Genomic DNA, 22929 nt, shown 5'->3' on the forward strand with positions numbered 1-22929 from the left:
TCCTGGGGTCACGTTCCCAACATTCCCAGATAAAGGACGTGGGAGCCAGGCTCTGCTTTCTGGGGAACCCAAGGCAAGCAACATAGGATTAACTCTGCTCATCAGCATTTGGGACAGTGACTTCAATACTGACTGCTGATGGCATCACCTCATTCACAGGTGGGATGACTGAGGATAAAATCCAGAAAGATTCCTCAACAAGCTAAATTATTCTCAGGACCAATGAATAAGTAGCTGGGATGCAGAACGAAGGACATGACAGCATATCAGTGTTCCAGAAAAGAATAAAGCGGGGGTGGGGCGGCAGGCAAAGCACTGTGAGGACGAACAGGCTGCAACCCTGCTCTCAGCAAGCCCACGCTGACCTGGGAGGGCACCTGCTGACCCCACAGGCAGCGTGCAGCACGCTGGGGACCCGTGCGTGGGTTTTCAAAGGAGATCTGGGTGACTTCAAGGGTCAGGGTAGTACAAGAAAGCTTACAGTAAAGCACGGCAGCCTCTGTCACCATTCCTCACACTCCTGCCACATGGCCCAGAAACAGCCAGTTCGGCTATGGAATCTGGACTGGAAGACTGGACTGCTATATGACCTCGGGGTGTGGACCCCAGGCACGTTTTCCTTCCGGGTTGGCAACCAGCTATTTCTGCTCCTTGTGTCGCCTCCTTTGTGCCCTCCTCTCTGGTGTTGCCAGGCTCTGGTGGCCGTGAAGTCTTTCCTGGCCTGCTGTCGTTATTTTGACAGTTGTCAGTTTTAGTCACTGCCAAGCCTAGCGGAGACTAGTTATGTTTATGTTTCCCTTTGTGCGCAATTCAGTATTACTCCTGGAGTTTAGAACTCTTTTTTTATTTTGACCATCTATGCCTTTCCACGCCTTTAAACTTCTTGATGGAATTTTCTGGGAGGTCAGACCTGTCGGACACGTTTTCAGGTCCATTTGGAGCCACTCCTTTGGGTCCGTGGTCTTTCTGCTCCCCAGCCTGCTCATCGCTGTCTCCCGAGGCCGGGGATACTACATCCCACTTCTTCATTGCAGCCCCTGTCTTTTGAACACGTACTTTCTGCTTCCTTGATTTGTTCCCTCTTTTGCGGGGGAACAGATTTTCCCGTAGACTTTCCCTTGGGCTACCGTGACACACCAGCACAGCCTGGGGGGTGTAAGCAGCAGGGATTTACTTCACACAAGTGGGGAGGCTGTGAGCCCTGCATGGAGCGGTGGTCGGTTGGGGTCCCCAGGGAGGACTCCCTTCCTGGCTTGCAGATGGCTGTCTTCTCACTGTCCTCACAGCCCAGAGCTCTGCCACTAATCCCATCGTGGGGTCCCCACCGTCATGACCTCACCTAAACTGAATCGCTTCCAGAAGGCCCCACCTCCAGATGCCATCACTATTGGGAATGAGGGCTCCAGCATATGAATGAAGCCCTCATATGTCCCAGGGACAGATGCATGGCAGGTAATTGTGTGCAATTTTAAGTGTCTCAATGTCTCATACTCACTGTGTAGAGTGCTGTGTATAGAATTCCATAACGAAATAATTTTTAGGGCAGCCCAGGTGGTTCAGCAGTTTAGCACTGCCTTCAGCCCAGGGCCTGATCCTGGAGACCCCAGATTGAGTCCCACGTCGGGCTCCCTGCTTGGAGCCTGCTTCTCCCTCTGCCTGTGTCCCTGCCTGCCTCTCTCTCTCTCTCTTCTCTCTGTGTCTCTCATGAATAAATAAAATCTTTTAAAAAATAATAATTTTTATTTAGAATTTTGAAGGCATTCCATTGCTTCTAGATGCAGGTATTAAAGAGAAATCAGTTGTGATTTTTTAAAATTATTCTCCAGCTTTTTTTTAAAGATTTTATTTATTCATGAAAGACAGAGAGGGGCAGAGACACAGGCAGAGGTTGAAGCAAGCTCCATGTAGGGACCCGACGTGGGGTCCAGGATCACACCTTGGGCTGAAGGCAGCGCTAAACCGCTGAGCCACCTGGGCTGCCCTATTCTCCAGCTTTATAAGAGTTTTCCCTCTTATAAAATGTATAAAATTTGGAGATTTTCTCTTAAACCTGGTAATCCAGAATCTCATACTAATGTGCCTCATTGTGCCCTTTGTACTCCTCCTGCTGGTCACACCATATGCCTTTGGAACCCAGTGCCCATGCCTGTTGGGTCTGTTCCTTGAGTCCCATCTCCAGTAATCATCCTCATACTGTTTCCTCTCTCTGGGACTTCCAGGAGTGGGTCTTGGGCTCCCTGAATTGACCCTTTAATATTTGTATCCTGTCTCTCTTTTTGCCCTTTTTTTTTTTTTTTTTTTTTTTTTTTGGTAGGAGCTTGTATGTTTGTTTTTAAAGATTTTATTTATTCATGAGACAGGGTGGGTGGGGGAGAGAAAGGCAGAGACACAGGCACGTGTGACTCTATCCCAGGTCTCCAGGATCAGGCCCTGGGCTGAAGGCGGCGCTAAACCGCTGAGCCACTGGGCTGCCCTCTCTGCCTTTTGGCTCTGCTTTGGGGAAGTTTTGTTTTGTTTTCTTATCCCTCCGGGTTATAGAACTATAGCCAGAGCTTGTGCAGCCCCCGCGTTCAGGGTCCTGTCAGGGGTCTGCTGAGTCTTGGCTTCCTGTTGGTAATCACGGGTGCGCACCAAGACCGCATGTGGACGCACCAGGGGGCTTCTTGGTGGGCCTCACTGATCTTTCTCATCGGTGGCGCCCAGGCATCTGTATCCGTCACGCTGCAGTTACAGAGCAGTTTCTCCAGAAAATGGTCCTTTGGTGGTGGTAGACGGTGGCTGTGGCTCTTTCCTGATCTGAAACAAGTCTCTTGTTTTTTACTGGCCCTGGGACTTCAGGGTCCAGGGAGTGGTCTGGGCCCCCTGCCACCACCCCACCCCTATGAGGCTTTGTCACTCATTAACCTCCCTGCATCTGCTTTCTCTCCTGCCGCCCTCCCCGTTCATCCCAGTTCCAGCTTCCATGCCCTGTAGCTTGGGGCTGACTTTTCAAGGGGAAGAGTTGTCAGAAATGTTTTTACTATGCCATTTTTAAGCCGAAGGAGACACAAGGGAAACTGCTGAGGTAACAGGCCGAATGAGATGTGGTGAGAGGAGGGAAGGCAGGGTCCACTCTGACCGCAGTGACATGGGGAGGTTTGCTTATGGAGTTAGAAGGTAAAGGTCAGCTGAGTTTTAACAGGTAGAATTGAAGGTAAGTTCACTTGAAGGAGAAGGAATTTCATGACATCGAAGCACAAAAAAAAAAAAAAAATCAACCAGTTTACCATGTCAGAGTGGAGGTCTTGGACCCCTCACCTTGGAAGCTGGACACCCTCACGCAGCTCCCAGGGACAAGAGAGATGCCTCGGGTAGTGTGAAATCCACTGGACAAGCTCTGGCATAAAAATCCAATAAGAAGCCAAATTGGGACAGTTTTATAGAGCTTTAGCTGTCCGTCAGCATTAATTTTAAAAGCCCCACTTAATTACTGAAAATCGGGGTAAAACCATATAGAGAGCAGTGAAGCCTCAGAGAGGAACCCGATTCCCATTTTCTCGGAACACAAATGTTCTACTTGGTGTTAGGCGTTAGAATCTCTTAGAGCTTACTGTTGTAAAAAATCATTTCTACATCAAAATTGTATTTGCCGTCTTTTACTTTCCTAATTATCACATTTAGTTGTTTGGAAATTCTATGAAAAAGTAAATTTTAAAACTGATAACACTTTGAGCAAATTGCATACCAGTTGAAGTATTCACAGGTACTCGGCCCCCACGGGAAGAGCTCTGTCCTGCACATTGGAACCCGATTGTGCCAGCCTTCTTTTTATCCTGTTTATTGGTTAATTGGTAACACCCTGTGCCTTCTGTAATTGTGAAGAATTTTCTGAGGAGAGTCTTAAATTGCACTTCAGCTCCACGCACGTGGTGTGAGAAAGCCAGGTGTCGGAAGGCTTGGTGATGCTGAGGGCAGCCGGCTCTGCGCAGGGCACCCTGGGTGGGTGTCGCCCACCTCGAAGTGTTGTCTTGGGTCTTTGGAGCACAGCACCGGGGCTCCCTCCACCACGTATGGACTGGTCAACGGTGTCCGGGGGTGAAATGAAAACCGTGAGTCTTTCTCCATCGGCTTCTGGCCGGATCGCTCTAGGGTGCAAAAGTAGAGCATTTGTTCTTTTCGGTTCTTGGTGTTGGCACTGTGCTGAATATCCTCACGTTCAAGCCCAGTTGGTCTGCGTCGTCACTTGTGAGGAAAACATTATCTGTTAGTCCTGTTTTGTAACTTAAATCGCGGAGGCTCAGAGAGGGTCAAGGCCCTGAGCCCACGGAAGCGTCTAGTTGGTCTGGCCCTCACCCATTGAAAAGAAGCGGGAGGTTTTTTACTTTCAAGTGTTTTCCTTCCTGTTCGTCGGTTTTACCTTCTCTTGCAGAGGTGATGGAGCTTTTCACGTTAAATGAGATTGGCCTTCACTTTAAATTCTTAACATTCTCCTTGCCTTAACATTCTCGTTTGAAGACGATTCAAAAAAATCCCAAAATGACTGTGGAGCTTGAGTCACAGGCCGCTCTTCTCTGGGGAATTGTAGCTTCTCGAATCTTGCTCCTGTGGTGCAAGCTGGGCTCTCAAACAGCGATCTGTATGTGTTATCCAGCTTCTCTAGTTACTTCATCTTGGGCAGACTTGCAACCTTCTGGGATGGGTTTTTGGCAGCTGTGGTCACTTAGGGTGCCATGGAGGATCTGTGTCTCTGCCTCTCTCATGAATAAATAAAATCATAAGTTAATTAAAATAAAATATATTTATCTGTGACTTCTCCCCCATATTCTTTTTATGATATCTTCTAGGATTACAATCAAGGCTTCCCGGAGTGTCATTCAGGTCGAAATAGCAGACCTTCCAAATGGGCCCACCATCCCTGGGTGCCACTTAGTTACATAAGCAACATAAATGTTTTTGTGATTCTTGATCTGAGAGGTGGTTCAAAAAATACTTGAGTTTACGGATGCCACTGAGTTGCTGTTTCTCTGCTGTGTCACCCGACTGGCCCTACATCTTTTCCCAGTCCTGTGCTGTTCATTCAGCTGACAGATGGAATCCCCGATGGTCTTGTACCTCATCAAGACACGGTGCTGGCCTGGGCTGAGCCGAATATAGACAATAATTAAAGAGATTTCCTCACCTGCCCATTGTCCCTGGATTCACATGGGTCAACCAAGGATCTATGTAACTCCTGCCACACAAAGCCCAGATGTGTCATAATAAAGGCATAAACAGTTGCTGAATTATTAATCTTAGTTTGATGAGAAGCTCTGGGTTCCTGTAATTCTCTCATTTCTTTGTTCTTAAGTTAGCAGGGGTTTGGAATACAGGGGGAGAGAGAAGAACCTTTTTCTTTCTTGTTAAAAAGAAAACTATACCACACTGAAATTTTGTCAAAGAAACACTGTCACTGTCCCAGCTCCTTAATATAGTTTAATTTTTTGCTTCTCTTTGACTTTTTTCATTTAAAGACATTTTATATAATTATAATGTATAGTTTTATAGTCTGTGTTTCTTACTGCCATAAACCCTCTTTCTTTTACTTTAATATGGTTTTACAATTGGATACTTTTTTCCCATTGGTAATCCAGTATTTAATATATTTTTTGTTGGCATATATTTTTCCAATTTCTAATTTCAATCTTAGAGATAGTGCCACATTGAACATCTTTGATTCCTACTCCTAAAATTTAGGATGACTACATGATTTGTGATTCTTGATACAAGCTGTGGCTCAGAAAATATCCTAATGATGTCCAATGCCACCAGTGGCTTTACCTGCATTAGATGCTGTAACTGAACAATATTGGCCTATTTAGTAGCTCTAAATGATACTTTGACCTTGCTTTAGTCTTCATTTCTTCAGTTATTAATAAAGGTCAACATTCTTCCTGTGTCTGTTTGCTCTGGGTATTTAAAGAGTTATCTTGAGCACTGAGCTGCTGGTTTTTAACAACCACACCCCCCACACACATACACCTGGCACCCAGAGCGGGGGTTTGTCGCGGTGGGTCACAGAGACCCCACACATGCACATAGCCTGAACAGAGCCCGACCCACGACAGGCACACGCTGCATGTTTGTCTCCACATAATACAAAAGTGCACGTATGTTACATCTCTCAACCTCTTCTCAGCCTCCAGGACGTGAGAAAGGACACTTGTTTGTTTTGTTATTGAACATAGGAGAGACAGATTATCATTTCAGCTCATCTTGGTGTAACTTCAGCGTTTTCACATGAACTAATAACCACACATAGGAGAAATTAAACTGAAGTGTAATTCTTTTATATGGTTTTAATTATATCCAGTCTATGTCTACAAAATCTAGAGATAAAAATCTTTGAAGTTAATTGTGTTGTTTCAGTTTCAAAAAATTTCCAGTCCTTATATGCCTTTATGTATAATACAAAAGCGGGCACCTGGGTGTCTCAGTTGGTTAAGTATCTGCCTTCGGCTCAGGTCATGTCATGATCCCAGGATCCTGGGGTCCAGCCCCACGTTGGGCTCCCTGCCCAGACAGGAGCCTGCTTCTCCCTCTGCCCCTACCCCGCCCCGTTCGTGATCTCTCACTCAAAGAAATAGATAAAATCATATATATATATATGTAATACAAAAGCATTTTTACCAGTGTTAGTAAATTCAGTTTACTTTAGCCTCTTAAACTAAAAAGCCCAAACATTGAAGATAATTGGTAAGATCTGGTTGGGTATTTTAGTTGAAGGTATTTTCCCCCTGACATAATGGACTTTATGTTTTTGTTTCTGTTTGTCTTTAGGTGAAAAAGGCCTTCTTTGCCTTAGTAGCCAATGGTGTTCGAGCAGCGCCACTGTGGGAGAGTAAGAAACAAAGTTTTGTAGGTAAGCATCGTGGGCCTGGGGAGGAATCTGAAATGGGAACCTGAAAGAAAGCCTAAGGTATCCTAATTGGTGCTGGTTTGGAATCCAGCCTCGAAAACATATTGCCAAGCTGAAGAACTTTATGGCTTTTACGTCCTGGGTAAGGTGGGAGTCACCAGGAAATTCAAAACACTTACATATTCCTACTGAGTTTCTTTTTCATATTTCTCCAGCTTCTTTTGATTCAGTACCCTCTTGGCTCCCTGAAGGAGCTTACGTGCCTTTGCCAGTTCCCACAAGCGTAGGGAACAGGGTGTGCAGGGGACCCTGTGCCCAGACACCTGACTTTGGGCCTCTTTTGCTCACGTGTCCGTGCCTGAAGACAATCCCCGCTTCTTTGGCAGACACCTTACTGATGGTGCAAATGAAGTGATGTACATGTGATGGATGCCTGTGGTAAATCATTGCTCTCCTATCAGAAATATCCTCAATTCCATCATTTCTCATCTCACAGATCATAGCAGACAGTGATGTTGTCTCTCCCAGGGTGCATCACATTATTTTGAAATCACCAGTTTATGTCTGCCTCCCACTCTAGGTGACAGTTTCCTCAAGGACAAGTTTCTTATCTTCATCTATGTAGTCCTGGTGTCTGGCACGTAGTAGGCACTTAATAAATAGGCGCTAAGTAAATAAAGAACCAAGGTTTGTAGAGTGCTTTTCAGGAAACAATCCAGTGCCCCCAGAAGTGTCATGTGTCTAAAGCTTTTGGAATTCCCTTACCTTATTTTAAAGCATTTTAAATTATTTACACGTAGCTGCAAGTCTTTTGTGATGTTTTATATTAGTAAGCTTTCTTTTTGTTTTTTTTTGTTTTGTTTTGTTTTGTTTTTTTCTTATTAGTAAGCTTTCTAACATTGAATTACCAGATACTATGGTTGATTCCTTTGTACTTAGTGTCAGGTTTAATTTCAGCGAAATTTATCTTAGTTTGTTGTAGATAATTAACAGTCTAATAGTCCTAAATAATATATAAGTAATATACTTTTAAAGTATATTTTAGAAGGTTTTCTGGAAACTATTCCAGGTTTGCTTATCATATGAAATTTTTCAGTTTTATATTTAACATATAATTCTTTGTTCCAGGAATGCTAACAATTACAGATTTCATAAATATACTACATAGATACTATAAATCACCCATGGTAAGTGCCAGAAACTCTATGACAGTCATTGGAACTGTATATATTTATGTATATGTGCAGAGGGGTGGTGGTGCTGGTAGTTGATTTTTACAAATATATATAATGTGCAGGGCACTTCGGTGTAAATCAGTCACTAAATTTATGATCTTTAGCAGCAGCCTGGGCTTGTTGCAGTATTGTGACTGCATGGACCCATGGGTGAAGGCAACCCCTCACACCACCCTGGCCCAGTGGCTGTTGACGGCCTCTCTCGAGATGAAAGTACCACCAAGTTTATGACCCCAGGCCTGTCGATTTGCATGCAGCTTCATGCACTGACCCCCCCTAGATTTTTTTTTTTAAACAAGAACTATATGGACTCTATGTATGGTTAAAGAAGTAAAAGTTAAAATTGGAGAAATTCAGTTTTGATATTTTTCTGCCAGTTACAAAGATTGCTGCTGGCTGACTTTAGTGGGAGAACTCTGGTCCAGCTATTTCATAAGAGCTTAGTTTGAGAACCATATATGGCCTTTTATCTAATGCTGTGATTTTTGTGATTTTACAGCTTGTTTGAGTTTTGGTTTTGATTGGTTTGGGGAGTTGATTGCTTTTGTTTAGAGGTGGGAGGGTGTTATGTTTCTGCCTTTTTGGCAAGGATGGGCAAGGACAGAATTGTATATTTTGGGTATCTGAAAGGTAAAAGACATTTACCTTTTAATATTCTTTTTTACGTGTAATGGTTAATACTGCCCAATTATTAAATTTCTCCATAAAATAAAATAAAACAGAACTCTTAGAATTAAATTTTACCAAAGATCTTGTAAGTATCCCATATTTATTTCATACGAGATATCTGATTTCTTAAACACTACCAAATGCAGGGGAGTATTGGTTTTCTTATGATAGTCATATGTCTGCTTTTGAACTAGCAAAATCAACACAAGTATGATTATTAACTGGATATATTTTGATAAAACGCAACTAAACCCTTACTAAAAATCTCAGCAAGGGGCACCTGGGTGGCTCAGTCCATTGAGCATTTGACTCTTGGTTCTGGCTCAGGTCCTGATCTCAGGGTCATGGGATCAAGCTCAGTAGGGAGTCTGCTTGAGACTCTTTCCCTCTGCACACATGGTCTCTCTCTAAAACAAATCTTAAAAAAATAAAATAAAAATCTCAGCAGTAGTTAATTAAATCAAAATTTCTATAAAAGTAGTTGGCTAAAGATACAGCCCCAAGTTTTTCTTTTTTTCATTAAGTTATAGTTGACATACAATATTATATTAGTTTCAGGTGTACAAAAGTGAGTCAATATTTTTATATGTCACAAGCTGATTGGCACGATAGGTCTGGTTACCATCTGTCACCATACAAAGTTATTACAATTTTATTGGCTATATTCCCATGATTTATTTACGTTATAACTGGAAGTCTATACCTCTTCGTCCTCTTCACCTGTTTCTCTTGTCCTTCACCCCTCTGGCGACCACCAGTTGTTCTTTGCATCTATATTTCTGTTATTCACTTGTTCTTTAGATTCTACATGTAAGTGAAATTACATAATATTTGTCTTTCTCTGTTTGACTTATTTCACTTAGCATAATACTCTCTATGTCCACATTGTTGCATTTAAATGGCAAGATTTCATTCTTGTTTTATGACTAATATTCCAGTGTTTGTGTGACATCTTTGTTCATCTAATCAATGGACACTTGGGTTGCTTCCATATCTTGGCTATTGTAAATCATGCTGCAGCGAGCATGGGGGTACATATATCTTTTCAAATTAGTATTTGCAATTTTGTTTTGTTTTTCAAAAATACCCAGAGTGAAATTGCTGGCTAATACGATAGCTATATTTTTAATTTTTTGAGGAAAGTCTGTTGTTTCCCGCAGTGGCTGCACCAATTTACATTCCCACAACCATGCATGAGGGTCCCCTTTTCTCTACATTCTCACCAACACTTGTTCCTGGGATCTCCATGGAATTTTCTGGTGGTTTAGCAAGGACTTTCCATTCTGTCTGGTCAAGATGCAACATCTTTCAGTGTGAGTATTAGCCTGGCCTCGTGTCCTTCACCGGACACACCCAGCTTAGTATTCAGTCAAAAATTCAAGGAGATCTCCGCACCGCCTTCTCTCTCTTTTCTAGATAGCTCCTCCTGTCTGGTTTTCTGCCCACAAATTCCACTTGGCTCCATCTCACCCAGACTTTGGTTTCTGTCTTCCTAACTCAGCAGGAGTGTTGTGCCCTGGCTGGGTCAGCTGCCCAGCCTGGGGAGAGATGTGGTGATTGGGGGGTTGGTTTGTTTGCTTGCTTTCTCCCTAGGAGTGGCAGTCCTGCCCTGCCTGTTGTCCAGGGTCTGAAGATAGTTGCACATATTTTTTCCCATTTTCTAGTTGTTTGCAGCTGGAGGTTACTGTAGTCCTGTCCCTTCCATCATAGCCAATTGAGCTCCATTGATACTACCCATACCTCTCTGCACTGAACTTTTCTGGTTGGAATGTGGAATTTCCATGTCGACTTTAACTTAACACAATCTATTTGGAGTGAATACTGAACTTTTTACATAAAATATAGTTCTATTTCATCTGCCCTTATTTTCATTTTAAACAAAACGAGTTAAAAGGCATCCATAGCTTTTTATGCCAAGGCTCCTGGTACCTCTCTCCCCACTGTCTGGTGCGCCGCCACTGGCGCTCAAGGTCCCAGGAACCCCTGTCCATGTCACACAGTCACACAGGGATGAACCATCACAGCTCTTGTTCATCCGACAGTGTCATGATTTCATCTTTATGCCTGCAGAACACTTTTGCCATTTTATGGAAACTGACTTAACAGTTGTTTTTAACACTTTGAAGATGTAATACTGTCTTTTGGCCTCCCAGTGCTTTGGATGAGAAGCGAATAGAAATTTTTATCCTTCCCTCCTCTGGATCATACACCATTTCTTTCTGGTTCAAGAGCTGTCTCTTTCACTCTGGGTTTGATCACCAGAGGTCACATCTGGTTTCTCTTCTATGTGTCCTGCTTCAGGGATGCTGCATTTCCATGATGTTCTGAGTTGGTCTTTCACCTAACTTGGGAAGTTTCTGACTACTCTTTCTTCAAAAATTTTTTCTATCTCATTCTTTCTTTTCTGGGACTTGAGTCACGTGTGCATCAGGCTACTTGACACCATCCCACCAGTCTCTGATAGCACGTTCATCTTCAGGCTTTAGTGTTATTGATTCTGCACTTGCTAATTCTCCTTTGGGTGATCTCCAGGCTTATTTTCAACCTTATTCCTATTGAATTTTCAGTGAGATTGGGAACTTACACTTGAAAGATTTTGTAGGGCCTTTGTAAAGTTTTCTATGGCTGATTTTCCACAAAACGGAAATGAACTTTTAAAAATTCTTTATTTAAATTCAATTTAGTTAACATACACTGTACTATTAGTTTCGGGGTGGAATTTAGTGATACATCAGTTGCGTATAACACCCAATGCTCATTACCTCACATGCCCTCCTTCATGCCCACTCTCCTGCTCCCCCCTCCAGCGACCCTCAGTTTGTTCCCTAGAGTTAAGAATATGTTATGGTTTGCCTCACTTTGTCTTTATCTTAATTTTTCCCTCTATTCCCCTATATTCATCTGTTTTGTTTCTTAAATTCTACATACAAGTAAAATCATATAATACTTGTTTTTTACTTATTTCACGTAGTGTTATACTCTCTAGTTCTATCCACATCGTTGCAAATGGCAAGATTTCATTATTTTTGATGGCTAATATTCCATTGTATATCTATACCACATCTTCTTTATCTATTCATCTGTCGACAGACATCTGGGCTCTTTCCATATTTTGGCTATTTTGGACATCGCTGCTCTAAACATTGGGGTACACGTGCCTCTTTAAGTCACTATGTTTATATTCTTTGGGGTAAATACCTAGAAGTACAATTGCTAGATTGTAGGGCAGTTCTATTTTTAACTTTTTGAGGAACCTCCATACTGTTTTCCAGAGTGGCTGCACCAGTCTGCATCACCACCAACAGTGCACAAGTGCTCCCTTTTCTCTGCATCCTCGCCAACATCTGTCATTTCCTGACTTGTTAATTTTAGCCATTCTGACAGGTGTGAGGTGGTGTCTCATTGTGGTTTTGGTTTTTTGTTGTTGTTTTTTTTTTTTAAGAAGCTATGTTTTTCTTCTTTTTTAAAAAAAAAAAAAAGATTTTTTTAATTTATTCATTCATGAAAGAGAGAGAAGCAGAGGCACAGGCAGAGGGAGAAGCAGGCTCCATGCAGGGAGCCGGATGTGGGACTTGATCCTGGGTCACCAGGATCATGCCCTGAGCTGAAGGGGGCGCTGGACCGGGCTGCCCTCATTGTGGTTTTGATTTGTGTTTCCCTAATATCAAGTGATGTGGAGCATTTTTTTCAAGTGTCTGTTGGCCATTTGTATGTCGTCTTTGGAAAAAATGTCTTCTGCCCATTTCTTGACTGGAGGTTTTGTTTTTTGGGTGTTAAGTTCTTTATTGATTTTGGAAACTAGCCCTGTATCTGATAAGACATTTGCAAATATCTCCTCCCATTCTGTAGGTTGCCTTTTGGTTTTGTTGACTGTTTCCTTTGCTGTGCAGAAGCTTTTTATCTTGATGAAATCCCAGTCATTCATTCTTGCTTTTGTTTCCCTTGCCTCTGGAGATGTGTCTGGTAAGAAGTTGCCTGTGTTCTCTAGGATTTTGATGGATTCCTGTCTCACATATAGGTCTTTCATCCCTTTTGATTTATTTTTGTGTATGATGTAAGAAAGTGGTCTAATTTGATTCTTCTGCATGTGGCTGTCCCAATTTTCCTGACACCACTTGTTGAGGAGATTATCTTTTTTTTCCATTGGATATTCTTTCCTGCTTTGTCAAAGATGAGTTGACCGTAGAGTTAAGGGTCCATTTCTGGTTCTCTATTCTGTTCCATTGATCTCTGTGTCTGTTTTTGTGCCAGTACCATACTGTCTTGATGATTACAGCTTTGTAATAGAGCTTGAAGCCTAGAATTGTGATGCCTCCAGCTTTAGGTTTTGGTTGTTTTTTTCCCCCCCCACATTCCTTTGGCTATTCAGGGTCTTTTGTGGTTCCGTACAAATTTTAGGATTGTTCGTTCCAGCTCTGTAAAAAGTGTTGATGGTATTTTGATAGGGACTGCATTGAACATGTAGATTGCTTTGGGTAATATAGACATTTTAACAATATTTGTTCTTCATTCCATGAGCATGGAACATTTTTCCATTTGTGTGTGTGTGTGTCTTCCTCAATTTCTTTCACAAGTGTTCTGTAGTTTTCAGAGTACACAGATCCTTTACCTCTTTGTTTAGGTTTACTCCTAAATGGTTTATGGTTTTTGGTGCAATTGTAAATGGGATTGATTCATTGATTTCTCTTTCTTCTGCTTCATTGTTAGTGTATAGATTGCTAGATTTTGAGTTCTTTGAGGTGGGGACTGGGTCTTACTCATCTTTGTGTCATACAGACACCCCCTTCCCATCATCCCAGGGCCAAACACAGACGCTCATGTTAGTGGAATGGCACCACCCTGGTGCCTGCAGCTCAAGGCCTGTGGGGCTGTGCAGGCAAAGAGCCGGGAAGCCTCTGCTCAGCTGAGTACTGCCATCATCTCAGAACTTCCTAAGTGAGGTCCAGACCTAGAGGTGCTACCTGTAAACCGTGTCAAAAACCACATGCTTGAAGAACAAAACCTTGCCATTTGCAATGACATGGAAAGAGCTAGAGAGTATTATGCTAAGTGAAATAACTCAAATACCATATGATTTCACTTACATATAGAATTTAAGAAATAGATGAACATAAGGTAGCAAATAGATGAACATAAGGTAGAAAAAAAAAGAGTGAGAGCGCACGCTCAAGAGAAACCATGAGACTCTTAACTCTAGAGAACAAACTGAGGGTTACCAGAGGGGAGGTTGGGGAGAGGGCTGGATGAGGGAGGGCATGAAGGAGGGCCCCTGTTGGGATGAGCACTGGGTGTTGTATATAAGTGATGAATCACTGAATTCTATTCCTGAAACCAGTGCTACATAGTATGTGAACTACCCGGAACTTGAAATAAAACAAACACCATCTTCCCTTATCCTCGGTGAGGCTTTCTTCTCCACTGTTCATATTATCCTTCCGTCACCTATCATCAAAGCCAGTGTGGTCTGGCAGCTGTTTAATTCATCTGTTTAATCTGTTAATTCATCTCTGAACCTTTTGTCCTTCCTTCCTATGGCCCCTGTGCCCCTACCGCTCAGCATTATAGACCTCACTGACCACCTAGGACCCGGGTTTCCATCTGGCTCTGGTGCTGTGAAAGCCACCTTCTTTGAGCTTCACTGTCACCATTCTGCTGCTTGAACCCATCCAGGCTGGCCATCGGCCATTGCATGGTTGGGGCAGCATGCGGCTATGTCCCCATCCGTCCTGCTCTCTAGCCCTCTGTGTCTTCACTGTGGCTCGAACAGGAGCAAGTCTTTGCATTCCGTGCCTTTTAGTCGAGTTTTTCTGCTTTATGTAAAGCCCATCCATCACGCAGGGGCTGGCTGAAATGTGCTGCCTCTTTGTTTTCCGTGCCTGCCCTGTGTTCATCTCTGTGCGTCCCTGTGCACAGAGCCTTCTAGAGGATGGCTTCACACAGTTGCCTGTTGAACAGTGTGGCAGGATGTTTGTCAATAAATACTGTTGGGGTGCCTGGGGGGCTTAGTCGGTTGTCTGCCTTTGGCTCAGGTCATGATCTCAGGGTCCTGGGATTGAGCCCCACATCTGGCTCTCTGCTCGGGGAGGAGTCTGCTTCTCCATCTCCCTCTCACCCTCCCCCTGCTTGTGCGTTTTCTCTCTCTCTCTCTCTCTCTCAAATAAAACTTTTTTTAAGAAAAGAAATAAAAATATACAGGACTGTAAATGTATTTTCTCTTCCTTATGGCTTTCTTAATCCTTTCTCTAGCTTACCTTTATCGTGAGAATATAGTATATAACACACACAGCATACACAATATATGTTAATCGACCATTTATGTTATCAGGAAAGCTTCCAGTCAACAGCAGGCTCAGAGTAGTTAACTCTTGGGGAGTTACCCATTACATGGGGATTTTTGACTGCCCGAGGGTCAGCACCCTGAACCACATGTTGTTCAAGGGTCAGCTGTACATACTCTTCTTTAGTTGTCACTGGCCTTTTTATATAGGACTGTCTTAATGTTACTGCCATCTGGATTTTAAGCTTTAAGAGGAGGCCAGGCTTTCTGATCACAGGCATCCCTGTTAGGCCCAACACAATGCTGACATGGGCGTAATTTTTTGAAAGGCTGAGCTGGGAGAGGAAAGCTCCAGAGGGGCGAGGTGGAGAACCACAGTGTGGTGGGGACCGCTCTTCTGATGAGTACTCTGTTTCCTGCTCTCTTGTGAGATGCTCACAGAAGCTGGCTTCAGAGGGCCTATTTAGCCAGTTGTTTAGGAAGGGAAACAGAGGGAGAGCTTAAATAATTTGGCCAAAAATAGCAACTAAGAAGTAATAAGGCTAGTGTTGATTTGAAACAAAGCTGAACAGCCCCAAAGTGACTTTTTCTTATACTGTGCCAATTAACCCTCTAGGTATTTTATGCCCTGTCTTGGGGAAATGGGTTGATACAGTCAGGCATAAATTGATCTAACAACTTAATTTTAGCATGATTTAACCATTTGTCCTTTTTAAACTAGAGATGCTGAAAATTTTCTGTATCCTTAAAAAAGAAGGAATGAATCTATGTCTCCATATGTGTTTTAAAACTTAAGTGTGAAATAAATAAATAAATAAATAAATAAATAAATAAATAAATAAAAAACTAAACTCAAGTGTAGGGGTACCTGGGTGACTCAGTGGTTGAGCATCTTCCTTCAGCTCAGAGCGTGATCCCAGGGTCCTGAAATCAAGTCCCGCATCAGGCTACCCGCATGGAGCCTGCTTCTCCCTCTGCCTGTGTCTGTGCCTCTCTCTGTGTGTCTCTCATGAATAAATCAATACAATCATTAAAAAAAATAAATAAACTCGGGCAGCCCGGGTGGCTCAGCGGTTTAGTGCCGCCTTTAGTCCAGGGCCTAATCCTGGAGACCTGGGATCGAGTCCCACGTCGGGGTCCTTGCATGGAGCCTGCTTCTCCCTCTGCCTGTGTCTTTGTCTGCCTCTCTCCCTCTCTCTCTCTCTCTCTCTCTCTGTCTCTCATGAATAAATAACATCTTTTTAAAAATAAAATAAAAAATAGCGTATCAGAAGTTTTTGTATTAGGTTTTTTTTTAATTTAAAGATTTTTTTAAAAATTTTAAGGTCTTATTTATGTGACAGAGAAAAAGAGTGCACAAGCAGAGGGAGCAGGATAGAGAGGAGGTTCCCCTCTGAGCAGGAAGCCCGATGCAGGGCTCAATCCCAGGACCCTGAGATCATGACCTGAGCTGAAGGCAGACGCTTTAACTGACTGAGCCACCCAGGTGCGCTGATTTTTTATTTTTTACGTAATCTCTACACTCAGCATGAAGCTCGAACTTGCAACCCTAAGATCAAGAGTCGTACACTCCATTGACTGAGGCAGCCAGGCACCCTTAATTATGTTTTAAATTTAGAAATAATTTATCTTCAACGAAATGTAAAGCGTTTTATATTTCCAGTATTTCTGAATTATCTTTGTTTCCACCAGCTGAATTATGGAACTCTGCAGTAGTTATGAAGTAATTATTTTGTTATATATGTTAACATTTGTAAATAAGAATTTTTCTTATTTACAGGTACAGATTTATGAATTAGAAGAACATAAGATTGAAACATGGAGGGGTAAGCACAATCAGGTGTTAAAAATCTTTTAATATCAGGGAAAAAATGTTCTGCTTAGCATGTAAAATATGTTTTAACATCACAGATCCTTCTCTCTCTGCTTAATAAGCTATATAGTTAACACATTCGTTTCTATTTTAATCTCAATAGTGTACCATAGTATTGTAAATAACGATCCATTCTGTTTAATGGACATTTCTGGAGAACCTGCAGCAAGTTCATATATGAGACTGGGATGTAAGGATAGGGTCAACCTGCCTTGGGCCCCCGCCAAGCCACCGCTCACTTCTGAATGAGGACTTCCGGCCTGCACACACGTCTCTATACGGACCTTGAGGAGGGCTTATGTAGACGGCTCAGAGAAAAGCCTGGATAGAAACGGAAGGACTTGTAGACAGAAAAATGTTCATTAAAAATTGAAAATCTGCCTACAATGATAAGCAACCTTTATGACTAGCCACCTGCAAAATCTGAACATCCATTAGAACTCTCTTAAGGGGCAAGGGGCTCTTTTAATTCCCTTTAACCTGTAAGTTCCATTGAGTGACAGATATGATTTATAAAGGCTTTATCAAGTCAAACCAAAGTCCAACAATACAAGATCCATATCTTAGCACGGCCTGTTATGAATATACAACTTAATACCAAGAGAGATACTTCTTATCAAACTCTACTGTATCAGTAATGTTAGACCAAGATTGAAGTATATTTATAGTTTGATATTATATGGTATTCGGTAGTAATAATGCTAATATCAAGATATTCTCGAGTGCTTTCTGTATAGAAACCTCAACAAGGCAAATTAATTACAGTGGATCTTTAGCAAGATAATTTGTAAAGACTACTGAGGTCCTCAGGATACAGATTTGAGCATTAGTTTGGTAAAATAAAACTTAGAACAAAAGTTTTAGGAGTGTTCTAACCTATGAAAATTAGTTTTAAAGGCTTTCGTGAGTGCTTAGTCTCTGGAGGGTGATAGTCCTTTGGTAGCCTTCTAGTGACCTCTGCTGGCACTGCTTTTTTTTTTTTTTTTTTTTTTTTTTAAGATTTTATTTATTTATTCATGAGAGACACAGAGAGGCAGAGACACAGGCAGAGGGAGAAGCAGGCTCCATGCAGGGAGCCCGATGTGGGGCTGGATCCCGGGTCTCCAGGATCATGCCCTGGTCCGAAGGCAGGCGCTAAACTGCTGAGCCACCCAGGGATCCCCTGGCACTGCTTTTTACACCCAATTGCTTGTCTTTGTCATTTTTACATCTATTGTAATACTGTTTTGAAATACTTAACTTTTACATGATGGCAGCATCCTGAAAACAGTTAACAAGTTGTTTAAAATAATCCTAAGTATGATTTATACAGTAGCATTCAGTAAATTAGATTTGATTTTGGTTTTTAATTCTTCTAACAGTTTTCTGTAAAATGAAGAGTATTTTAATATTCCTTATGTGTGTAATAATTACAGACAGCAAATGTGTTACTAATTGCATATTTTCTTTCTATAAAAACAGAGCTTTATTTACAAGAAACATTTAAGCCTTTAGTGAATATATCTCCAGACGCAAGGTAAACTTGTAAAGTTTTTCTCCTTTGAAAACATTCTTTCAGATTCTTGTTTCTGTGATCAATAGATTTTTTTTTAAATCTACATAGGGGACAGCCTCCATAATTCCAAATATTAAATTCAGCAAATTTAGAGACAATAGCAATCAGCCATTGTTTGTCCCAGGGATCGATAACAGGCTGGGAAAGTGGTCATACTGCCACACAGACCATCAGGGGAACTTGTTAATAATACTGCCCATTGCTGGGTTTCCCCTGCCACATGGCCTCTGGAGGGTCATGCCCAGGAACGCACATTACAGCAGCTCTCCCAGGGGTTGACTGTCTGCCTCAGCTAGACGTTGGTCCAGAGGTAGTCGGGAGAACGTGTGCCCCAGCATGTGACAGGTGACCCAGGCCTTCCAGGCTCTGATACATTTCCACAGTGTATGAAAATATTCTCCAAACTCTAAGCACTAGCAAGCAAAAGTAGAATACTGAATTTTATTAGTTTATTTCCAAGTCCTAAAAAAACAAAACAAAACAGATAAACCCACCAGCCTGCTGGTTGGCAGCCCCAGGAGAGGCCAGAGCAGCCCATCCGCTCCTTTGGGGCCTAGGCCAAGCTCCCTGTCACCTGGGCCTCCCTTAGTGGCCCTAGGGGTTCAGCCCTGCCGTGTCTTAGACAGCAGTGTTCAGTACTGTTGGAAACCACACTCTTAGAGATCTGTAGCTTGTGCTCATATCTGGAATTAACTCAGACTGGAAAATCAAAACATTTACTGAGATACCCAATTTAAAACTTTTCCAGAACACTGCTTTAAGTCCAGTCAACCTTTTGTTGCTCTGATGTGAAAACACTGAAAATGCTTCTAAAGCAGGGGTGGTCCAGAATTTTACATCTTTCTTTAAAGCCTCCTAACAACTTTGATGGCTTTTCCCACAGCCTCTTCGATGCTGTATACTCGTTGATCAAAAATAAAATCCACAGATTGCCAGTTATTGACCCTATCAGTGGGAATGCACTTTATATACTTACCCACAAAAGAATCCTCAAGTTCCTCCAGCTTTTTGTAAGTAGATTTTAGTGTTTCTAAAGACGTAGCTGCATCTACTTTAACTAATTTACTTCAAGTAAATTGGCTCCTGTCACCCTCAGTAGGAGACGTTGTTAATTTTGGAATTGGGATTGTTAGGAGGTCTCCATTTCTCAGCTGCAGTTTCTCAACTTACTACTATTTAAATTGTACATCCTCCAAGTTGATTCCAATTAAAAAGCAATTGCTTTTCGGGGCAAGTATCAAAATAATAAAAACATTTGGAATTCTCTATTTAAGTTAGAATATTTTATCGCCTAAAATATGAGGGCAGTAAAGCAATATACAAGTCATTCTAATTAAGAAACTGCTATGTGAGATAAATTGAGCCAATATTTATAGCAAATTGCCTTATGATGCTTTATTGGTTTCATGGTTTTGGAAACATTTGAAAAATACTGTCCCCGGGATTATCTTACTGTAAATTGCAGTGACAGAAAAACACAAAGCAAATACAATTTTGGCAAGAGAGTACCATGTTGGTCCAAATTCAGGCTTTATTATCTATAGGTTTTTCTCAACTGCATTTGGAATGAGATGTCTTCTTAATCATAATATTGACCGCTTTGGTCAATATTTAAGAGGCTCAGAAGGACCAGAGTATTTACAAGAGGGCTTTAATTTTTTTTCATTTAGATTATATGCAGTGAATTTGAGGCTAGAAGTAGTTGGTTAGCTAGGACCAGTAGGAGGCATCATTCATGGTTCAGAAGAGATGACATGAAGTCATTTTTTTTTTTTTTAAGATTTTATTTATTTTGTCTACGGCCATACCACCCTGAATACGCCCAATCTCATCTGATCTTGGAAGCTAAGCAGGGTTGGGCCTGGTTAGTACTTGGATGGGAGATTTTATTTATTTTAGAGAGAAAAGAGGACAGAGAGAGACTTTTAAGCAGACTCCACGCTGAGTGCAGAGGGCCACCAGGGGGCTTGATCTCACAACCCTGAGATCATGACCTGAGTGGAAATCACAGGGTCAGATGCTTAACCTACTGAGCCACCCAGGCGCCCTGTGAAGTCAAAGAACTTAATAGATATTAAAAATCTACATCACATTAGCTTCCCCATATCCTTCCATTAAGGAAGTAAAAGAGCATTTCTAGTGTGATACAAAGGAGTCAGTGCTCCTTCTCCTGGAGCCCTGCCTCAATTTTGCCAGGCAGAAGCACAGAGGGTTCGGTAATAAGGAGAAATCCCTTGTCCATCAAGCCACTTCTACATTTTAGTAGTTTACATGTAAAACTAACTCTCTTCATGGTTAAATAAATGCCAAGAAAGAAGGTAGGAAATTTACCAAAACACGTAGTATAGAGATGGTGGGACAATTAGGGGCGTATGAAGATTGTGGCTCAGACATCACCTCTGCTTGCGGAGCCGCCTCAGCATCAAGGCTGAGTGGGACCCAGGGCAAGGCCTACATGTGTCAGGCTGTCAGCCCCTCTACTCCTCAGAGGAATCACGTTAAGATAACGTTAATCATGAGAGCTATATACAAGCATTGATGACGTGTCAGCTACTCTCCTGAGCGCTTCACCAGACACAGCTAATCCACACCTCTGCCTCCCCAGGTAGGTATTTTTATTAATCCCATTTAATAGGTGGTGAAGTGACTTTTTGGGTCACCGCTGGCAAGTGGCAGAGCAGTTTCTGAGCGGCGGCCTCCCTCCCCACTGCAGCCTTGCCAGCAGGGAGGCCCTTGCCAGCGGGCTGTGATGTAGCTCAGGCCCCAGGGGTTAAACCCACCCCAGGTCTCCCAGATGCCACGAGGTCCAGTCCAGCCCGTATTCATGGCCACAATGCCGCAGACCAGAAGTCCCCGCAGGAGGCAGGCCTTGGGGAGAGTAGAGGAGGATGCCTCTGCAATACTGCCTTATATTTGGGCCAATATGGTAATTAAATCCTGCTCTTAGAATATTCCATTAGAGGTTTTCAGATGAAAATACAGAATTTTATATAAATTTCAGACCCTGATTTTTTTTTTTTTTTTCTGAATTGAGATCATTTTCTGAGAAAAAGTGACCTTACCCTTGGAGACATTTGACAGTTAGCCTAAGCGTGGAATGGAACAGGGGTTATCCTGCATCACGATGGGCTAGATGACCTAATAGGTCTTTCTTTTTTTCTCTAAATTTCTAGGATTCTCATGATTTGAATATTGATGAACTCTTTGACTTGAACATTTTGTTTCTTCTAATTGTTCATCTTTTCCTGATAATTATAAGGTACACCAGGAGGACGGAACCAACCATACCCTTTATACAAGGTGGATTTTTGAAACCGTAGACCTTATTTTGTTTTAGTCAAACGTGACCCTAGACTTCTCTCTTCTGACTTCTCCCTCCTCCTCTAAAACAGCCCATGAAAAGAAAAGTGAACTTTCAAAGGTTCTTTCAATTCTGTTCAGCTGGCTTGTTCCTTGCTCCTAGTAATCACAAGCTGAAGTCCTCCAGAGGAGAATGCAGGAGTAGGGTGGGACGGGGTGAGGACTAACTTAGCCGCAGCACAGACTGCTCCCACCAAACGCTCTGGGTTTGGAACTGTAGGGGTTCTTCACAAATGTATTTAGTGCTGACGGCAGGACATAAGAGTAAAGGATTCTTGGTGGCTATGGGTCTTAATTTCCAAAGAGACCTCTTCTTCCCTCTTCTTTCCACATTTTCAATGAGTGAAAGAGAAGGGAACATCACAATGTGCGTGCTCTACACTATTTTACTAAGTAGTTAAATATAAGTTTAGACCTATCAGCCGATTTGAACAAGAACTACGATTTTTATATGTAATATTTCCATGTTAATTCAGCCATCTGGGTAGATTGGTAGAGAACACTAACTTATAATGTGTTATACATAGTTTTTCGTCCAAGTGTGGACATGTGAACATTATAAAGGTCTGTCTGGGCTCTAGAGCACTTGTATTTATCTTCCTGTTTAGATGTCTGATATGCCAAAGCCTGCCTTCATGAAGCAGAACCTGGATGCCCTTGGAATTGGGACCTACCACAACATCGCCTTTATCCACCCAGACACTCCCATCATTAAAGCCTTGAACGTCTTTGTAGAAAGACGAGTGTCGGCCTTGCCTGTGGTGGATGAGTCAGGTAGGGGGTTTGGTCACACGAGGGCAACAGAGACCATGCTTTGTCTTCTGGGGGCAGACCTATTGTTAAGTGGTCAACTGATCAGATCGGGCGGGTGGTGGGCAGGGGTTGGGGATGATAATTTGGATATGGCGGATCAAGTCAGCACCAAGGAACATTCAGGTTAATGAGAACTCTAAACTGGCTTATCTTCACATTTTCCATTAGGATGTGATTTCATGTTTATTTAGACAAATTTGTTATTTAGCAAGGTTGTTAATTGCTAGTGTCTGGTTGAGATGGATTTTAAATGTTATTTTTTGTTTCCAAGAT

At 42.3% G+C, this 22929-nt stretch overlaps 1 protein-coding gene across 1 annotated transcript in view; it reads left to right on the forward strand.

Annotated features, from left to right (window-relative positions):
* The window catches only part of PRKAG2 (protein kinase AMP-activated non-catalytic subunit gamma 2), a 265607-nt gene that overhangs the window by 231106 nt on the left and 11572 nt on the right, over positions 1 to 22929 (forward strand). Inside the window, 6 exon segments of the mRNA XM_077849614.1 lie at positions 6796 to 6877; positions 8003 to 8061; positions 16836 to 16881; positions 18390 to 18444; positions 19367 to 19493; positions 22452 to 22617. Coding sequence (XP_077705740.1) covers positions 6796 to 6877; positions 8003 to 8061; positions 16836 to 16881; positions 18390 to 18444; positions 19367 to 19493; positions 22452 to 22617 — 535 coding nt within the window.

Source organism: Canis aureus, chromosome 15, assembly GCF_053574225.1.
Source record: "Canis aureus isolate CA01 chromosome 15, VMU_Caureus_v.1.0, whole genome shotgun sequence".
NCBI lineage: Eukaryota > Metazoa > Chordata > Mammalia > Carnivora > Canidae > Canis > Canis aureus.